The 19,331-nt window shown below is 53.7% G+C and overlaps 1 protein-coding gene across 1 annotated transcript in view; it reads right to left on the minus strand.

The window, feature by feature from the left end:
* Positions 1 to 19,331, minus strand: part of LOC142010661 (nuclear GTPase SLIP-GC-like) — a 73,228-nt gene that overhangs the window by 41,620 nt on the left and 12,277 nt on the right. Inside the window, exons 5-10 of the mRNA XM_074989065.1 lie at positions 18,844 to 19,050; positions 18,434 to 18,652; positions 17,617 to 17,792; positions 7,497 to 7,515; positions 6,672 to 6,761; positions 2,980 to 3,085 (exon numbers count right to left, since the gene is read on the minus strand). Of these exons, the coding sequence (XP_074845166.1) occupies positions 2,980 to 3,085; positions 6,672 to 6,761; positions 7,497 to 7,515; positions 17,617 to 17,792; positions 18,434 to 18,652; positions 18,844 to 19,050 (817 nt within the window). The remainder of the gene's footprint in view (positions 1 to 2,979; positions 3,086 to 6,671; positions 6,762 to 7,496; positions 7,516 to 17,616; positions 17,793 to 18,433; positions 18,653 to 18,843; positions 19,051 to 19,331) is intronic.

Here is a 19,331-nt window from a genome sequence, read left to right on the forward strand (position 1 = left end):
CTAACAGCCTTTTATGGACCTAATCTCCATGAATTTATCTAGCTCTTCTTTGAACTCTCTTATAGACCAAAACTTCATGGCCTCCTCTGGCGAGGAGTTCCACAAGTTGACTGTGCACTGTGTGAAAAAGAACTTTCTTTTATTAGTTTTAAATCTGGTACCCATTAATTTCATTTGGTGTCCTCTAGATCTTATATTATGGGAACAAGTAAATAACTTTTCTTTATTCACCCTCTCCACACCATTCATGATTTTATAGACCTCTATCTTATCCCCCCTCAGGCTCCTCTTTTCTAAACTGAAAAGTCCCAGTCTCTTTAACCTCTCCTCATATAGGACCTGTTCCAGACCCGTCATCATTTTAGTTGCCATTTTCTGAACCTTTGCTGAACATTTCTCTCCTCCAGTACTGCAGTGAACTCTGAGTGGGAGTATGCAGGGAACAATTCCTTGAACCTGGATAGGGAAGCCCAGGAGTAGTAAGCACACCAGCTGAGCACTGCATGCTGGCTGGTAATGCAAAGATGGAGCCCCCCAGCTGAATAAACATTTTGGCCAAAGAGGTCCAGCTTCTTGGTTTCCTTCTCCCTTGGTGTGGACCTGGTTGTCCTTGTTGTCCATTATGACTGGTGGCATCCATCACCCATGTGCCAGGCTGGGGATGGGTGAAGAGAGCCCATATCCCATCTGTGGCACAAAATATTGGTGTTCTACCACTTTTGCCTTTGGTGGAATAGAGGCTGGGGTGTGCCAGAGCACCTTAGTAAGGTTTATTATACTTTTAGTAACTGGCAAGGATATGGTCAAGGGTCCCTCAGGAGCTAATATGTCCACCCACACGTCCAAGTCCTCTGTGAGCTTCTGAGCCTGTAAACTCAAGTTTTGTGCCACTCTTCTAAGAAGATCATGATGGGCCCTGGTGCCCTTTGCAGGCAGAGAGGCAGTTGTCCCTGCATAACCACCCACAGTCAGACCTCTGAAGCTTAGTGCAGGTGTCCCTACAGTTTGAGCTAAAAGTGCCCCATCGGATGAGGAAGTCACCCGGGGAGGAACTAAGTCCTTCTGCCCTTCTGGTTCCCTGGTGGTCACTGAGGCAGTTTTGGAGACAACCGCTGGCGGCGTCACTTCTTGCTCAAAGGGTGGCATGATGACGGCCCCCATCTGTGGGTCGGACAGTTGCTGGCCCTTATCTCTTGTGATGCATGGGATGGATGCTACCCTTTCTGGACATCCCAGCCATTCTATTAACTAAATTGCCTGTAAGGGTTAAACCTACAGACAATGGATCCTCAAGAGTCACTGGGAAGTCCTGGCAGGACCTTCCTGCTGCAGTCTTTACGTGTCCAGAGCCAAGCTGGGATATATGAGTTAGGCCAGGAGCAAGGTATGGAATTGCCAGCAGTATTCATGCCATGGGAAGGACTAAACCTTGGAACAGCAGATACGTGAGTAGAACAGGGAATGTTTAGTTAGACGCAATCAAGCTATTTTCTTCATTTTGGGGTTTGTTGGACTTCTCTTCTTGGTGCCCCTGTATTACCCTCTCCCTTGCCATGTACTGCAACCTCTAAGCTGAATCCAAAGGAAGCAATTCTCTGTGCCTTTAATTTTTCTTTTTCAGTTGCCCCGTGTATCTAGCACCCACAGACTGTCTTTCCAGGTGTGTTTTCTTTGTTTTGTCCATAAAAAGTCACCTTTTAAAGACCAGGTGCCAAGTCCTGTGTCCCAGCCGGCAGGCAGGAGGTTCTGGGTGTGAGGACCTACACCTGCAAGGCCAGCTAGTAAGAAATCGCAGGTTGTTTTTTCGAGCTCTCTCTGGACAGAGGTTAAGAGCTTGGGGTTACCTCAGAGGAAGAAATTCTCAAGTGTGTCTTCCTGGGTTCTCAGAGGGGTTTTGGCATTTGGGAGGTAGCGGTGGCTCATTCAAGGTCAGGGAATCTGCGACCTTGGGGAGTGTTTAAACGGACGCCATTAGTGGCGGGTATTTTTCACGTCTGTCTTGGCCCCCACCTTCTGCACTCGAAGTGCCAGAGTGGGGAACAGCCTCGACATCCCTAGACTCAAGTTGTGCCTGGGGATCTTGGGAGACCGGTGTGCCCAACAGGCCCTCACAGGTTACCGAAGCCACTGAAGTCCACCTCAAGCCTGGCCTGTGGGCCTGATAATAGGGTCTGAGAGGGCCACAGTCCAGGCCCCTGCTCCTGGGGTGGCTGTGACACGGGTGACACGTGTTGGGGGGTGCCTCCTCTCAAGCAGTGCCAGGAAGGGTGCTGGGATCTGGATCAGTACCAGCTCCCCTGAGGCACAGGACTCCACCTCCAATTCCAAGGAACAATCTGAGTCAGACCAAGCTGGAGCAAACCCCAGCGGTGCCAGGGAGCGGTGCTCAGGCTCCTTGCAGATCCCACCTTAATGCCGAGATGCTGCCGGGGTCCCCAGGCCCAGGACTCTTTGGCCCTGCAACTTCTGTGGTCCTCTCAGACGAGAGATTCCTGGATTTAAGAGGTTCAGCCTGTGCTAACCAAGCACTAAGGAGAACCTGTCACAGCAACTACTTAGACCAAGCAACAAGGAGAGCCAGCAGATGGGCATTTTCAGGAGGCTGAGCTGGTCCAGCTGCCCTGCCTGGCAGGAAGAAGGGACTGAGCAGGCTGTGGTCAGCAGGGACCTATGAACACCGTCATGGCGCAGTCACTCCAGGGGGTGCCGCCGCCGCCCCAGTGTGTACCACTAGGAGAAAACCCTCTGACAATCAAGGACACAGAGCGCCAACGCCTACTTGGAGTGGACCTGAGCAACACATATAATTCCCAGCATTTGGGGAAACGCACCTGTGTGTTTAGAGCCAGCCCGGAACCCAATTCCTGCACCAGTGAAGTGCGCCCATCACCGGTCAGAGATGGCCACCGCGGATGCAGAGTAAGAACCTGGGGCAAGGAAGGATTAGCAACGCATGCAAAGAAAAACATTGCACATTACCTGTCTCCTCCTTAGTGAGATACTTCCCCTCCCAGTACTCTTGGGCGCTGACTGTATAGACCAGGTCAGGGCTCTGCAGAAGCTCCAGACGACTCTCCAGCGTTCTCTAGGACACACACACGGACACACATGCAGGGTGGTCACAGTACTTGAAACAGCCTCAGAAAAGTTCTGTCGGCGCAGCACAGTTCCACCTCAGTCAGCGCGGTGAGGGTGGCAGGGAGTGTTTAATCCTCAGCCCACCGCATCCACGTCAGGCTCTCCTTCCAAACCCCCTCTCCTTAGCAAACACCTGTCTCACTACGCAATCTTGCCACTGTTCATTCAAGCTCCTCTTCCGCTGTGGCGTCTGCCACCAGGCAAAGCGTCCGGAGCCCCTCTGCCTCAGCAGCATCCAGCTCAGCTCCCTCCCTCTCTGAGGCCTCCTTTCCTCTCCCCACATTGCTGGCTTTGTTTTAGGCATGTTTAGTGCTGCTCAGAAGGAAACAATTCTGCACACAGGGGCCTGGCACTAGTGTTTAGTTGCTCCTCATGGTTCCCTGCAGTGCGTCTTCAGTTCCGAATTCTTTATCCCTAAGAAGGAGTGAGGCTGACTGCCACTTACCTCTGCCTGTCAGCTCAGACTGGCCGGCTGGAGGAGCACTGAGGCGTCTCTAACCGGCAGCAGGCTGGCCTGAGGTTACCCCAGATGCGTAAATGAGTGATACAATGGTTAGGTCCAAGACTGAAGTGTATGGAAAGTAAAGCACAGCAGTGTTTCCTGCATCATGCGTCTGGCGAAGCGGGTCTCGGCCCACGAAAGCTTATGCTGCAAAATACCTGTTAGTCTATAAGGTGCCGCAGGACTTGTTGTTCTCGAAGATACAGACTAACATGACGACCTCTCCGACAAGTGTTTCCTGCCAGAGCCTGCTTGTGGGTGTGTACGCCCATGGGGATGGAAAGCAGTGCCTAAGGGGAATGCAGGGCTGGAGCTTGTGAGTAAAAGACAGGGTGTCTCTGAAGTGGGGTTGCCCAGCTCAAGCAGGTGTTTTCCAAGACCTTGACACCTGAGAGCTGGGGGTGACCTGGGACACACAGGGAGGTGCTGAGCAGCTGCTAACTTACAGCACAATCAGCTCAGACAATAGGAGCGATGTGATCTCTGCACAGGTGCCATAGGGGCAGGGTCCTCCTCGGAATTTCTTTCCTCCTCTCCTGCTAATCGCTCCGTTTGCACACAGCAGAGGGGTCGTCTGCACCAAGAAATCAGACCAACAGCACCTGACATGGGAATCGTAACTCACACAGCTAAGCCACTGGAAGAGATGGGGCAGATGCAGGGCTGGTCTACACTAGACCTGAAAAATCAATAGTAGATACAAAATTCCAGCTATGACAATTGCGTAGCTGGAAATGATGTATCTAAGATCGACTTATCAGGTCATCCCCACCGAAGGAGGTCGACGGGAGAAACTCTCCCGTTAACCACCCTTACCGTTTACCAGAATGAGGAGTACCAGGGTTGACTGTCGAGCTCTAATGGTTCAGTTTAGCATGTCCCCTCTAGGACCCCCAGGAGATGGACCATTAAGTATGGACGTACCCTGAGGCAAGAGCCAGAGGCTGTGCAGACACTGTTATTCCAGCATAAAAATGGCCTAGTTTGGAGGAGGCAAAGTCGAACAGGTCGCACTCAATGGAATTAAATTGCCCTTAAAGCAAATTAAGGGAGCCTCCCTTCAGCTGGGACATCCCAAACCCAGTCGCTCGATAGTGACACAGAATTAGGAACTGGCCATGCACAGCAGTTAGCTCTACTGGTCTAAAACAGTGGCGGGCAACCTGCGGCCCACGTGCCTCCAAGTTCTACGTGTGGCCTGCGAGACATTTTGTTCACCGCTGCCCACGTGCAGGGTTCCCAGATTCCGCTGGGTTCTGTCCACATCATGTTTTCCTACCTATATTACCAATGTGACAGGCAGGGCCAGCAAGAGCTTGTGAAGTGAGGGGGTGTGCTGATTGCCCGCAACACTGTAAGAGCCCTGTGCTCTCTCTGCGTCTGGTCAAAGCACCGCTTGGGTTCAGTCGGCGCACCCCACAAAGCCTAGGCACCAAGCGTAGTTAGCAGAACTACCCTGTGCCGGGAGACCGTCTCCATTGCAACAACCTTATGGCGCACTGAGATGGAGGGCCACCCATGAGGCCCACGCGCTAGCCTAGGCAGCGCATTGGTGTTCTAAAAGCTTGGCTGAGTTATATTGGGCAGATATCACAGAATCATAGAACACTAGGACTGGAAGGGATCTCGAGAGGCCATTGAATCCAGCCCCCTGCCCCAATGGCAGGACCAAGTACTATGTAAACCAGGCGTGTCCAACCCGCAGCCCACGGGCCGCATGCGGCCCTGGACAGCTAGTAATGCGGCCCCACAAGATCGTAAGCTTTTAACATTATTATGTGATTTATATACATTAACTATATTATATATTTTATATGCAGCCCAAGACAATTCCTCTTCACTCAATGCGGCCCAGGCAAGCCAAAAGTTTGGACACCCATGGTCTAAACCATCCGTGATAGACACATATCTTACCTGTTTTTAAATATCTCCAGCGATGGAGATTCCACAACCTCACCAGACAATTTATTCCACTGTTTGATCACCCTGACAGTTAGGAACTTTTTCCTAATATCCAACCTAAACCTCCCTTGCTGCAGTTTAAGTCCATTGCCTCTTGTTCTATCCTCAGAGGCCAAAAAGAACAAGTTTTCTCCCTCCTCCTTATGACTCCCTTTTAGATACCTGAAAACCGCTATCTTGTCCCCCCTCAATCTTCTCTTTTCCAAACTAAACAAGCCCAATTCTTTCAGCCTTTCCTCATAGGTCACATTCTCTAGACCTTTGATCATTCTTGTCGCTCTTTTCTGGACCCTTTCCACTTTCTCCACATCTTTCTTGAACTGCCGTGCCCAGAACAGGACACAATACTCCAGCTGAGGCCTAACCAGTGCAGAGCAGAGTGGAAGAATGACTCCTCATGCCTTGTTCACAACACACCTGTTAATGCATCCCAGAATCATGTTTGCTTTTTTTGCAACAGCATCACACTGTTGACTCATATTTAGCTTGTGGTCCACTATAACCCCTAGATCCCTTTCTGCTGTAGTCATTCCTAGACAGTCTCTCCCCGTTCTGTATGTGTGAAACTGATTGTTCCTTCCCAGCATATCTCATGCTAATACATTGATTAAAATTCTGCACGTGTTTGCATAGGTTATAACCGCACTCACGGTAGTGTGGCTGCATGATCTGTGGTGGTGACAGAACAGAGATGATTACAGAAGAAGATTCCTAATGGAACAGCTCAAGTGTCCCATTTACCAAGGTATTTAGGCACCCAAAGGAGCAGAACGATACCTGATGGGACTTCCAGTAGCGTCTAAGAAGGGGAGGGGCCTAAATCCCATTGGAATGCTGTGGGAGTCAGGCACCAAAGACAAATATAGCTCTAGCCCTAGAACTCAACCTGGCCCAGTGTGTGGTTTGACAGGGAGGTTTGTATAATGTAATTGGGACTATCTCGTAATCATCACAGGTCTTGGGAAAATAATGGTTGATAAATGTTTGTCCAAGGACCAGCACATTTGCCACTGAAACAGAATAGGAACAGAGTTTCCTGAAACTAGAAAACTTAGGGTTCTAACTTTACCTGGAGCTTTTCCCGCATTTCTCTGCTCTTCTCCAACTTCACCGTGGTGTTCCTATCTTTGATGGCGTCGCGCTCATTTTGGATATGCCTCTACATTTAGAAACACAATGGAAGTTATGATCGGCAGTTCCGAAACTTGCCAAAACTCTTCAGTAGATTTTAAGGCTACAAGGGACCATCTACTCTGGTTTCCAATGTTAACACAGGGCAAAGAACCTCACCCAGGCATTTCAATAAGCTTTGTCAGGTACTTGGACACGACTGGGATATTGCTCATAAATAATAACCCCAGATGGCGGATTCCAGTCAGCTTTCTTGTTGACAGATGGAGAAGCCAAAGCACAGCAGTTAGGTGACTTGCCCAAGGACACACAAGGCATCTGTTACAGAGATGGGATGAGAACAAAGGACTCCTTGGATCTCACACCACTGGATCAGGACTCTCTTGGGATATTTACCTGGTTCTAGTCTCTTTACTGATGTACAAATGCCAATAGCTCTCGTAGTTTTATCCTGACTCTGAGCTGAACTAGCTTTTTCTTAGCTCCGCAAAGTGAGTGGTGGGGCGGAGCCCCACATGTGTAGGGAGAGACGGTGATACCCGCCTGGGCCCGGGGATGTTACAAGTGCCTAATCTGTTCAAAATGTAACTCTGCACTCTGCTTGCAGTAAGCAGGACTCTTGCTGTCACCCCCAGAAACAGGAGGTGGTGTCACAGTCATCTTCAGAAGACAACTCAGCTCACTCTCCTTTTCGTTCAGGGAAAGTTTTCAGGTTTTAGACCATAACTTACTTTTTTTCAGAAAAAAGTTTGCAAATACTCACATTTGCCCCTCTTCTTTCCCTGGAAAAGAGATTAAAAAGGGCACATTAGGCAGGTTCTGCAAACGTCAAACTCCTGCTGTGCCCCCGGGCGTAAACACGAGCAGGGGATTCCGTGAGGTGACAGTACAAGTCTGGAAGGTGAGCGTTGGCATGGACATAGGCAAAGCCAGACAGGAGTAGACCCCAGGTCCTTCTAGCCCAGCGCCTGTCTCCAGCAGTGGGCAGCATGAGACAGAGGAGGCAGCACCGCATCCCACAGCTGTGGGTCTCCCCAACAGCCTCTCTTACCCGTCGTTCAATGGTACCTGCACCCTGTAGCAAACACACCCCAGCATGGGGGATGGGGCAGAGAGAGGGGAAGGTCCAGTGTTCCCCACCGTCGTCTAACCCCGTGGGACAGAGGGCAGAAGCGCACACAGCCCTGCATGTCTGCAGCACCACAGCCCCACGCGGGCCGGACGCCAGAGCAGCTGGGCAGGGCCCTGTCCTTGTGTGCACCCACAAGCTCTGCAGGCAGGTAGGTCCCTCTGCTTAGCGTCTGAAATGCAGCCCGCTCCCTGCTGGGTGTGCCTCCTTCGGCAGGTACTCCCTCAGGGAACTGCAAGGGAATTTGCACTGCTTAGGCCAGGGCTGTTCCCTAACTCCTCCCTGCCCCGGTCACACACTGATTCTCTCGGCCATGTGGTAGAGCAGAGGGGAGCTGATGAGAGTGGGATCAAATCATCTGCTGGTACCTCCCTTCCATGCTGCCCTCCCAAGCCCTTTTTATTGCTCTTTGCTCCCCTTGTGGGAAGGCTGGAGGGTGTTATAGGACCTTGCGACTCGGCCTGAGAGGTTACTATACCCAACTCGACAGTGTTGCTCTACTGGATGGAATAAGAGCTGCCAGTTGCGAGTAGCTGCGTCTACACGTGCACGCTACTTCGAAGTAGCGGCACCAACTTCGAAATAGCGCCCGTCACGTCTACACGCGTCGGGTGCTATTTCGAAGTTAACTTCGACGTTAGGCGGCGAGACGTCGAAGTCGCTAACCTCATGAGGAGATAGGAATAGCGCCCTACTTCGACGTTCAACGTCGAAGTAGGGACAGTGTAGACGAGCCGCGTCCCGCAACGTCGAAATTGCCGGGTCCTCCATGGCGGCCATCAGCTGGGGGGTTGAGAGACGCTCTCTCCAGCCCCTCAGCTCACTGGTGGCCGCGTGGAGCGGCCCCTTAAAGGTCCCCTCCCCAGCCCTGACTGCAGGAGGCTGAGGCAACGTGCAGGCTCCTGCCTGCACACACGGCGAGCCTGCACAGCCCTCAGCCCCTGACACCGGCCATGGCTGCCCAGCAGCCCCCCCAGCGCCCCCAGGGGACCCCCCCCAAGGGCAGCCAGGGCAGCCAGCCCAGCCAGAGGGCCATGCAGTCTGGGAAGTGGCAGCGGGGCCCCTCTTGGATGGAGGCCGAGCTGCGGGACCTGCTGGGGCTCTGGAGCGAGGAGGAGGTGCTCCAGGTAATGGGGAGCAAGAGGCGGAACGCAGATGCGTTCGCTCAGCTGGCCGATGGCCTGGCTGCCCGGGGTCACCCTGCCCGCACTCCTGACCACGTCCGCAGTAAGGTCAAGGAGCTGCGGCAGGATTACGCCCAGGCCCGGGATGCGGCCAGCCGATCTGGGGCCGCCCCCGTCACTTGCCCCTTTTACAGGGAGCTCAGGGACATCCTGGGCTCCCGGCACACCTCCTCCCCTCCGGCCACCCTTGACACCTCGGCTGACGAGCCCGAGCAGGCCCTGCAGCCGGACTCCGCCCCAGAGGCAAGCCCCGCACCCCGGGGGCCCCCCCCGGAGGCCATCCCCGGGACATCGCGGCAGGAGGAGCAGGAGGAGGAGGAGGGGGGCTCCTCCTCCGCAGAATCCAGCCTGCAGATCCTCCTCCTGCCATCCCGGAGCAGCAGCAGGGCCTCCGACCCCCGGGGATCTCCGGACTGTGGGAGCGGACCCACAGGTAGGTACCCCTCTCTGGTGGACACCCCGGGGCTGGAGGGGCGGGGGGAACAGATATGTGTCCAGGGCCCCCCACATGCTCAAGTGGCCATGGCCCCAAGGACACCAGGGCCATGGCCCTCACAGCACTGCAGCCATCAGCCCCTGCCCCCCGCCACCCTGCATGACAGTGCCATGCCCCATCCCCGGGCCAGGGGGGAGCGGAACCTTGAGGGGCCCCCGGGAGGAGGGGGTGGGACACCCCGCAGCAGCAGCATGTGATGGAGTGGGGGGAGTGCCAAAGGGAGACTCAGCCTACATATGAGCCACCAGAGCCGAGGAGCTCCCAGGGCCAAAGGAGGATCCTGGCGCTACAGCTGGCAGGTGACACCTCTGCCCTGAGCAAACAGGAGGGAGGAGCCGAGCTGGCTTGGAATTGGGGGGCGAGGGCGGGGGCCACAGGTAGAGGCTAGGGGAAGGGAGAGCTGCTAGGCAGCCAGCCAGAGGAGGGGGAAAGCTGTATCCCAGAGGGGCCCCCCTTGGGGTCTTCTCCCCACGACGGGTTGGAAGGACTGTCTCTTCCGACAGCTGGTGCTGACACTCCTGCCAGAAACTGGCCATCTGTGGCCTAAGAAAGCTCTCCTGCTGTCAGACCCTGCGGGGTGAAGTGAGAGTCGCTCCCACCAGGGGACGGGGTGCAGGGCAGGGGGACCCCTGAACCCCATCCATCACAGCAGCATCTCCCGGGGACGGGGATGGGGAACCTGCAGCACAGGGCGGGGGGGACAAAGGCCACGGCTCGGGGCCCACACTAACGCCTGTCTCCATTCTTCTTTCCCCCCTCCTCTCCTGTGTCCTGCACCTGCACCTGCACCATCCGAAGGACCGGAAGAGAGCGCCGGCGAGGCCTTGGTTGTCCCGGAGAGCCCTCCGGGACCCTCGCTCCAGGGCAGCCCCTCGGCCGAGGAACGACCGGCCCCGCGGAGGGCCAGACGGCGGACCCCGCGCCTGCTACCGGCGGCGGCCACGGACCCCCAGCTGCTGGCCATCCTCCGCCGGCAGCTGGAGGTGTCGGAGCAGCACCTCCGGCTGCAGGAGCAGGCGCTGGCCTGGCGCAGGGAGGCATGGGGGGCCTATATGGAGACCATCAACCGGCTGGTTGACTGCCTGGCCCCCCGTGCCACGCCGGCCGAGCCACCGCCCGCCATGCCCGCTCCTGCAGCCCCACCACCAGCTGCTCCAGCCGTCGCCGGGCCGTCCGCCGTTGCCCCACCACCTCCCCACGAGGGCCACCGTGCCGAGGGACCCCTGGGGCCACCCGAGACTCGCCGGCACCGCTACCTTCCGGTGGAGCCCGCTCCCACCCAGCCGCGGACCAGACTGCAGGCCCGGCGGAGCTCCCGGCCGGGCACGCCCACTGCTGGGCTGTAGGGGCGAGGGGCCCGGGACGTGGCCCCCCCCCCCTTGTTGGACATAGTTTTTTGTGGACTGGTTTCTGTTGTTGTTGCCCCTGTTTGCCCTGTCCCGCCCCTGTAAATAGTTCTCCCCGTTCTCCTCCCTGCTTTTCTTTTTTGTTGATGGTGCACAGTTCTTTGATTTGTTGTTGTATATTGTTTTATTTGTGCACATCTTGCTTTTGTTGAACGTTTGTCCCTCCTTTTTGGTTTCTGTTTGACATATATATTTATTTTTTTTAAAAAAAAAAAATTTGTTAAGACAAAAAAAACATTTACGTTCACCCACAAGTTCGTGCTGTCATTTCTCCTGGACAAGTGGGGGGGGGCGGTGGGGTGCTCCATGGTGTGGGCGTTGGGGCAGGAGTGTGGGGGAGGAAGGGGCGGGCAGTAGGGGGCCTGGGCAGAGTTCACCCTGCGGCCTGTTGCTCGAAGTGGGCCCGCAGGGCCTCCCGGACCCGGGTCCACTCTGGGTCCACCTGCCGACTGGGTGCAGCAGGTGGCTGCACGTGTGCCCTGCCGGCCTTGGCGGCCCAGCCCTGAAGAAAGCTCTCCCCCTTGCTCTCCACGAGGTTGTGCAGGGCGCAGCAGGCACCCACAATCTGGGGGATGTTGTTGGGGCTGGCATCCAGGCAGGTCAGGAGACATCGCCAGCGTCCCTTGAGGCAGCCAAATGAGCGCTCCACCACCTGGTGCGCACGGTTCAGGCGCTCGTTGAAGCGCTCCTGGCTGGCGGAGAGGTGGCCCGTGTAGGGGCGCATGAGCCACGGCCGGAGGGGGTAGGCCGCATCCGCGATGATGCAGAAGGGCATGGTGGTGTCCCCCAGAGGGATCTCCCGCTGGGGGATGTAGGTCCCCGCCTCCAGCCGGCGGCACAGGCCCGAGTTCCGGAAAACCCGGGCGTCGTGGGTGCTGCCAGGCCAGCCCACGTAAATGTCCTGGAACCGTCCCCGGCTGTCCACCAAGGCCTGCAGGACGACTGAATGGTAGCCCTTCCGATTGAGGTATCGGCCTCCACTGTGGTGCGGGGCGCGGATGGGGATGTGAGTCCCATCCAGAGCCCCGAAGCAGTTGGGGAAGCCCAGGGTGGCAAAGGCGGCGACAGTGGCATCTGGGTCCCCCAGCCTCACGAGCCTGTGCAGGAGCATGGCGTTGATGGCACGCACGACCTGCAGAGAAAGCACATGGGACAGCCCCAATGAGGGGTGAGCAGGGTGTGTGTGGCCCTGGCCTGCCCTGGCCTGCCCTGCTCTGCCCTGCCCTGCCCTGGCCGCCCTGGCCTGCCCTGCTCTGCCCTGCCCTGCCCTGGCCCCCCTGCCCTGCCCCCCCTGCCCTACCCTGCCCTGCCCTGGCCCCCCTGCCCTGCCCTGCCCTACCCTGGCCTGCTCTGGCCCCCCTGCCCTGGCCTGGCCTCCCCCTGTGGGTTCTCTTACCTCCATGAAGACAGCCCCGACGGTGGCCAGCTTCCAGACAGCGATGCCGACCCGTTTCTCCACAGGGAGGGCACGCCGCATGGCAGTGTCCCGGTGCCTGAGTGCGGGGGTGAGCCACTGGCACAGCTCCAGGAATGTCTGTCGGGTCATCCTGAAGTTCCTGAGCCAGTGGTTGTCGTCCCACTCCCCAAGCACCAGCCGCTCCCACCAGTCGGTGCTGGTGGGGTAGCTCCACAGCCGCCGGCGTGTGAGGCGGGGGGGGGGGGGCGGGGTGCTGCAGGGGTAGGGGCTGAGCCCCGCTGCCCTGGGGGCATCTCCTCCCCTGGGGCAAGAAGGTGCTCAGCTGCCCCCAACATGGCGTGAGCCAGGGCAAGCCCTGCTCCTGCCGGGAGGGCTGGGTGGACCTCTAGCTGCTGCTGCTGCTGCTGCTGCTGCTGCTGCTGCTGCTGCTGCTGGGGGTCCATGACTGCGGCGCTCGGGGTCTGTGTGCCTATATGGCTCCTCAGACCACGTGCTGTGCAGGCTGAGTGTATGTGGGAGGGGCCCTTTAAGGGAGCGGCTAGCTGTTGCCCCGGAAGCGCTAGTCCGCCCGTTGACCCTGTGTGCAGCTGTGCCTGGCATCCCTATTTCGATGTGTGCTACTTTGACGTGTAGACGTTCCCTCGCTGCGCCTATTTCGATGTTGGGCTGAGCAACGTCGAAGTTGAACATCGACGTTGCCGGCCCTGGAGGACGTGTAGACGTTATTCATCGAAATAGTCTATGTCGATGTCGCAACATCGAAATAAGCTATTTCGATGTTGGCTGCACGTGTAGACGTAGCCAGTGTGTGTCATACGGCCAGTAGTGCCTTCTCATGCAGAGTCTGCTCTAGCCCACATGTTGCTTTTGGAACAAGAGGATCAGAGTTCTACCCCTGCTACAGCCAAGAAGTTTTGAGTGTCCCCAGAACCTGGGCAGGTGATCTGTGTGAAGTTCTGAGTGGCAGCAGATCTGGCACATTAGTCTGAAAAGGAATCCTATGGCAGAGTTCGGACATTTTAGTTTGCAAAACAGAGAAACTGTTTCAGTCTAGAACAATTCAACTGGGGGCTTTGAGTTGATTTGTTCAAGTGGCCTTAGCTAAGTGAGTTGTGTCTTACAGCTTGCACAGTAGAGGCTCGTGTGCTTTAATCACGAGCTCTCAGGTTCACTTACTCTGCCAACCCTCTCGGGGCTCAGCGTTAAACACTCACACACCTGTAGTTTCCTCCTCTAGACCAAGACAGCTGATAGACACTGCAGCCAGAACACAGCTCTCAGAAGCTGAGGGGTGAACAGGGCCTATGTAGTAATGAGAATCCCTGACAATCAGTTGTGGTGTAAGGCTAAAGGCCCCAAACAATGGCCAAGGCCTAACTAAAGCACCTCAAGCCCAAACAATGGAGGGTTAAAGCAAAACCCGTGGGCTAGGTAGATTCTGCCCAAAGGAACTCCTTTCAAGGAGGGGAAAGACCGTATTTGGACACAGACTGGCTAACCTAGCGAGGAGGGCTTTAAACTAGGTTCGACGGGAGCAGGGGAGCAAAGCCCACAGGTAAGCGGAGAACATGGAAACCTGGGTGATGGGTCAGAAATGGGAGGCAGCATGGGCAACAATGTCAGAGTAAAAAGAAGGTCAGGGCAAAATAGGGAGGCAAGATCAAATCAATACCTTAGATGCCTGTGTACAAATGCAAGAAGTATGGGTAATAAGCAGGAAGAACTGGAAGTGCTAATAAATATAACTATGACATCGTTGGCACTTGGGAAACTTGGTGGGATAATAGACGTGATTGGAATGTTGGTATCGAAGGGTACAGCCTGCTTAGGAAGGATAGACAGGGAAGAAAGGGTGGAGGTGTTGCCTTATATAGTAAAAATGTACACACTTGGACTGAGGTGGAGATGAACATAGGAGATGGACGTGTTGAGAGTCTCTGGGTTAGACTAAGAGGGGTAAAAAACAAGGGTGATGTCCTGCTAGGCTTCTACCACAGGCCGCCTAGCCAGGTGGAAGAGGTGGATGAGGCTTTTTTTAAACAACTAACAAAGTCAAGCAGGGCCCCAGATTTGGTGGTGATGGGGGACTTCAACTATCCAGATATATGCTGGGAAACTAATACAGCGGGGCACAGACTATCCAGTAAGTTCTTGGATTGTGTTGGAGACAATTTTTTATTCCAAAAGGTTGAAAAAGCTACCGAGGGGAAGCTGTCTTAGATTTGATTGTAACAAATAGGGAGGAATTGGTAGAGAACTTGAAGGTGGAAGGCAGCTTGGGTGAAAGTGATCATGAAATCACAGAGTTCACAATCCTAAGGAAGGGTAGAACAGAAAACAGCAAAATAGAGATAATGGATTTCAGGAGGGCGGATTTTGGTAAACTCAGAGAGCTGGTAGGTAAGGTCCCATGGGAAGAAAAACTGAGGGGAAAAACAGCTGAGGAGAGTTGGCAGTTTTTCAAAGGGACATTATTAAGGGCCCAAAAGCAAGCTATCCCGCTGCGTAGGAAAGATAGAAAATATGGAAAAAGACTGCCTTGGCTTAACCAGGAGATCTTGCACAATCTCAAAATAAAAGAGGAATTGTATAAAAAATGGAAACAAGGAAAAATTACAAAGGATGAATATAGGCAAACACCACAAGAATGCAGGAGAAAGATTAGAAAGGCTAAGGCACAAAATGAGCTCAAACTAGCTACAGGCATAAAGGGAAACAAGAAGGCTTTTTATAAATGTGTTAGAAACAAGAGGAAGACCAGGGACAGGGTAGGGCCATTGCTCAGTGAGGAGGGAGAAACAGTAACAGGGAACTAGGAAATGGGAGAGATGCTTAATGACTTCTTTGTTTCGGTCTTCACTGGGAAGTCTGATGAAGGAATGCCCAACACAGTGAAAGCTAGTGGGAAAGGGGTAGGGTTAGAAGTTAAAAATCACTAAGGAAAATTAGATGTCTGCAAGTCACCAGGGCCTGATGAAATGCACCCTAGAATACTCAAGGAGCTGATAGAGGAGGTATCTGAGCCTTTATCTATCATCTTTGGAAAATCATGGGAGACAGGAGAGATTCCAGAAGACTGGAAAAGGGCAAATCTAGTGCCCATCTATAAAAAGGGGAACAAGAATAACCCAGGAAACTACAGGCCAGTCAGCTTAACTTCAGTGCCAGGAAAGATAATGGGACAGGTAATTAAAGAAATCATCTGCAAGCACTTGGAAGGTGGTAAGGTGATAGGAAACAGCCAGCATGGGTTTGTAAAGAATAAATCTCGTCAAACTAATCCGATAGCTTTCTTTGATAGGATAACAAGCCTTGTGGATAGGGGAGAGGCGGTAGATGTGGTATACCTAGACTTCAGTAAAGCATTTGATACCGTCTCTCATGATATTCTTATAAAAAAACTAAGCAAATACAATATAGATGAGGCTACTATAAGGTGGGCGTATAGCTGGCTGGATAACCGTACCCAGAGAGTAGTTCTTAATGGTTCTCAATCCTGCTGGAAAAGTATAGCAAGTGGGGTTCCGCTGGGGTCTGTGTTAGGACCGGTTCTGTTCAATGTCTTCATCAATGATTTAGATATTGACATAGAAAGTACACTTATTAAGTTTGCAGATGATACCAAGCTGGGAGGGGTTGCAACTGCTTTGGAGGATACAGTCATAATTCAAGATGATCTGGATAAATTGGAGAAATGGTCTGAAGTAAACAGAATGAAGTTTAATAAGGACAAATGCAAAGTGCTCCACTTGGGAAAGAACAATCAGTTTCACACATACAGAATGGGGAGAGACTGCCTAGGAAGGAGTACAGCAGAAAGGGATCTAGGGATTATCGTGGACCACAAGCTAAATATGAGTCGTCAGTGTGATGCTGTTGCAAAAAAAGCAAACATGATTCTGGGATGCATTAACAGGTGTGTTATGAACAAGACACGAGAAGTCATTCTTCCGCTCTACTCTGCGCTAGTTAGGCCTCAGCTGGAATATTGTGTCCAGTTCTGGGCACCGCAGTTCAAAAAAGATGTGGAGAAACTAGAGAGGGTCCAGAAAAGAGTGACGAGAATGATTAAAGGTCTAGAGAATGTAACCTATGAAAAAAGGTTGAAAGATTTGGGCTTGTTTAGTTTGGAAAAGAGAAGATTGAGGGGAGACATGAAAGCAGTTTTCAGGTATCTAAAAGGGAGTTATAAGGAGGAAGGAGAAAACTTTTTCTTCTTGGCTTCTGAGGATAGAACAAGAGGCAACTGGCTTAAACTGCAGCAAGGGAGGTTTAGGTTGGACATTAGGAAAAAGTTCCTAACTGTCAGGGCGGTCAAACAGTGGAATAAATTGCCAAGGGAGATTGTGGAATCTCCATCGCTGGAGATATTTAAGAACAGGTTTGATAGACGTCTCTCAGGGATGGTTTAGACAGTACTTGGTCCTGCCATTGGGGCAGGGGGCTGGACTCGATGGCCTCTCGAGGTCCCTTCCAGTCCTAGTGTTCTATGATTCTAAGAGACAGGACTGGTAAGTCACAGGGTCTAAAAGCACCCAGAGCCAGGCAGCTAGTGACACACATAAACACACCCAGCTTAGTACCATGCACTCCTTATGCCCTCCCCATAGATAACAGCTTATCACCAGGTACATTCCCACCCAAGTTCAGGAACAGGTCATAATGACAGCATGATGGATAGTGTTGTTTTGATCGTACCACCACTCTCCTCAAGTTAATGGGCAGATCTCGTTACATTGGGGGGTGTTGACTTACTACAAGTAGGGGGTTGTACCTGGATATGTAGCTTGTTTACACCTGTACATAAAAGTGTGTGTAACAGGGGCTGTGTCAAGCGACCTAGGGAATGACGGAGCCCCATTGCAGCCAACTGAGTGGCGTCCGTTGTCACGGCGTATGCATGTACTAGTGTAAACTGTTGAGTCATACTGGAGACTCATCAGGGTGTTGGAGACCAGACGTCAGCAACACTGAACCTGGCTGCAGTGCCTTCGTACCTCGCTTGATTTGTCATTCTTGGGGGCTCCCCAAGGTCTGCAGTGTTGGCTAACCGCGGAGTCTACACTGCTGTCCAAGGAGAGCCCATGTATGTGGCCAAGGTGATTAACATCAGTTGGAGCAGACTGGATATCTGAGCACCATTCCGGTAAAGACGCCCAGCTAGATCGTAGGCGTAAGGGAGGAGCGGGGGCTGCAGGAGGCAGACACACTGTAAATATCTAAAGGAAAGACTGAAGTCCTGTTCCACTACCTCAAGTATTCCTGGAGACGTAGGTTATCAGACTGGGTGACCACCAGGGCGAGGTCACAGCACATCCCGCCTTGGTACGCTTTGATGCCCTCCTCCAGCAGCTTCTCGTGGTCTTTCCCCCCTTGAACTCGTTTGATGTCGCTGATGACCCAGATGACTGAACATTTTTTGATGTTCTTAAGGCGAAAGAGGGAGAGAGAGAGAGAATTATACCCGGAAGCGGCAAGGCAGCCAAGCTCCGCCCTGCAACCTGCTGAGCACCCTCAGTTCCCAGCTGACTGTAACATAACATAACATAAGAGCAGCCACATGACAAAGGAGGGTGCTCAGTCTTTGCAAGGTGGTGCAAGCCATTTGCAGGCTCCAGTCCTTAGCTCGGGCCCCTCAGCTGTGATGAATCCCCACCACCAGGGACTGTGACAGCTGGAGGCACCAAGCTGGCTTCTGGGATAGGTCCAGTGGCAAGAAGACAAAAGGCTCCTGTGATCACTGCAGGGGCTGCGCTGGAGGAAGACCCTCAATCCCCTAGTCACTGCACATGAAGAAAGATGTGATGGGCCATTGATGCCAGGGGCAGTGAAGGATCCCAGCTGGGAAGCCCTGTTAGCTAATATCTGGGGATCACCCTTGCTGTATGGAGCAGACTCTGCTTCTGGCCATTCCCCTAAAGGCTCCCCAGGCACAGAGCTCAGAGCCCTGTTGAGAGCTCCCCTGCTATACGACACTGCAGGGGTGACATTTGGATCAACATTAAACACTCTCCCACCAAACAACAAATCCGTGTTTCCTCCCCCACGCCACGGAGCTGGGGCATCACCTCTTTCCACATTTCGTCCCTCTTGCTGTTGTAATCTCCCGTCCCGGGGATATCCACAAACACAACGCCCTCCGGGATCACGTCCGACTTCGGAATCGTCACTTCCACGTATTTGATTAGGGGCCAGAGTCGCATCTTGGCTTTCTCGTCATCCAGTCCCGGCTCCTCCTCCTTGTGACACCGGATGTAAGGGTCCAGTTTGTAGGAGAGTTGTTCTGCCTGAGACACAACCCAGAAATCAAACGCTGCCCCTGTTTGGTGACAGGACCTCACAACCCTCAGCAGCAGTAATTAATTATACTACCTTCTACCGAGTGGGAGAGATTTTAGGGACGGTTCCTCACCGTTTTTGCAGGTGGATATGCTCACAGTTGTCTGCTCGGTTAGATTTATGAACACACACCACTCACCTGTTCATCCTCAAGGACAATGCACCTGGACGGAGGGATGGTTATTAGCGGCTTCACTCTCAACAGATCTTCCTCGGTCTGGAGCCTGGTCTCGGCATCATTCCCGTAGAGGGCTTGAAGCTTTCGGCCAGCTTCACCAACATCGCTTTGCGTCTCTTCAGGATTGCTTAGGAGCTCCACCAGGTTCCTCAGTTCCTCCTGCCATTCCTGCCAGGCAGAGCCAGGCCAACAGGCCATTGTTGTCTTGGGTAATTGTGAGACAGGTCAGTGTGGGAGATGGGCAAGGGTGCTACAGAATAATACAGGCATCGGGGCTGGCGAGGGCTGTACCTTGGGCAGCAGCGATGTGGGTGCTGAGAGAGGCTGGGGTGAGGGGGAGCCAGGAAGTGACTCGAAGCTGGAGGACAAGGTCTGGGGATGATAGCGCAGAAGCTGCACGAGCGGTTCCCTGGCTGCTGCATGAGATGAACCAGCTGAGCAGCAGTGGG

This window comes from Carettochelys insculpta, chromosome 3 (genome assembly GCF_033958435.1).
Source record: "Carettochelys insculpta isolate YL-2023 chromosome 3, ASM3395843v1, whole genome shotgun sequence".
Taxonomy (NCBI): domain Eukaryota; kingdom Metazoa; phylum Chordata; order Testudines; family Carettochelyidae; genus Carettochelys; species Carettochelys insculpta.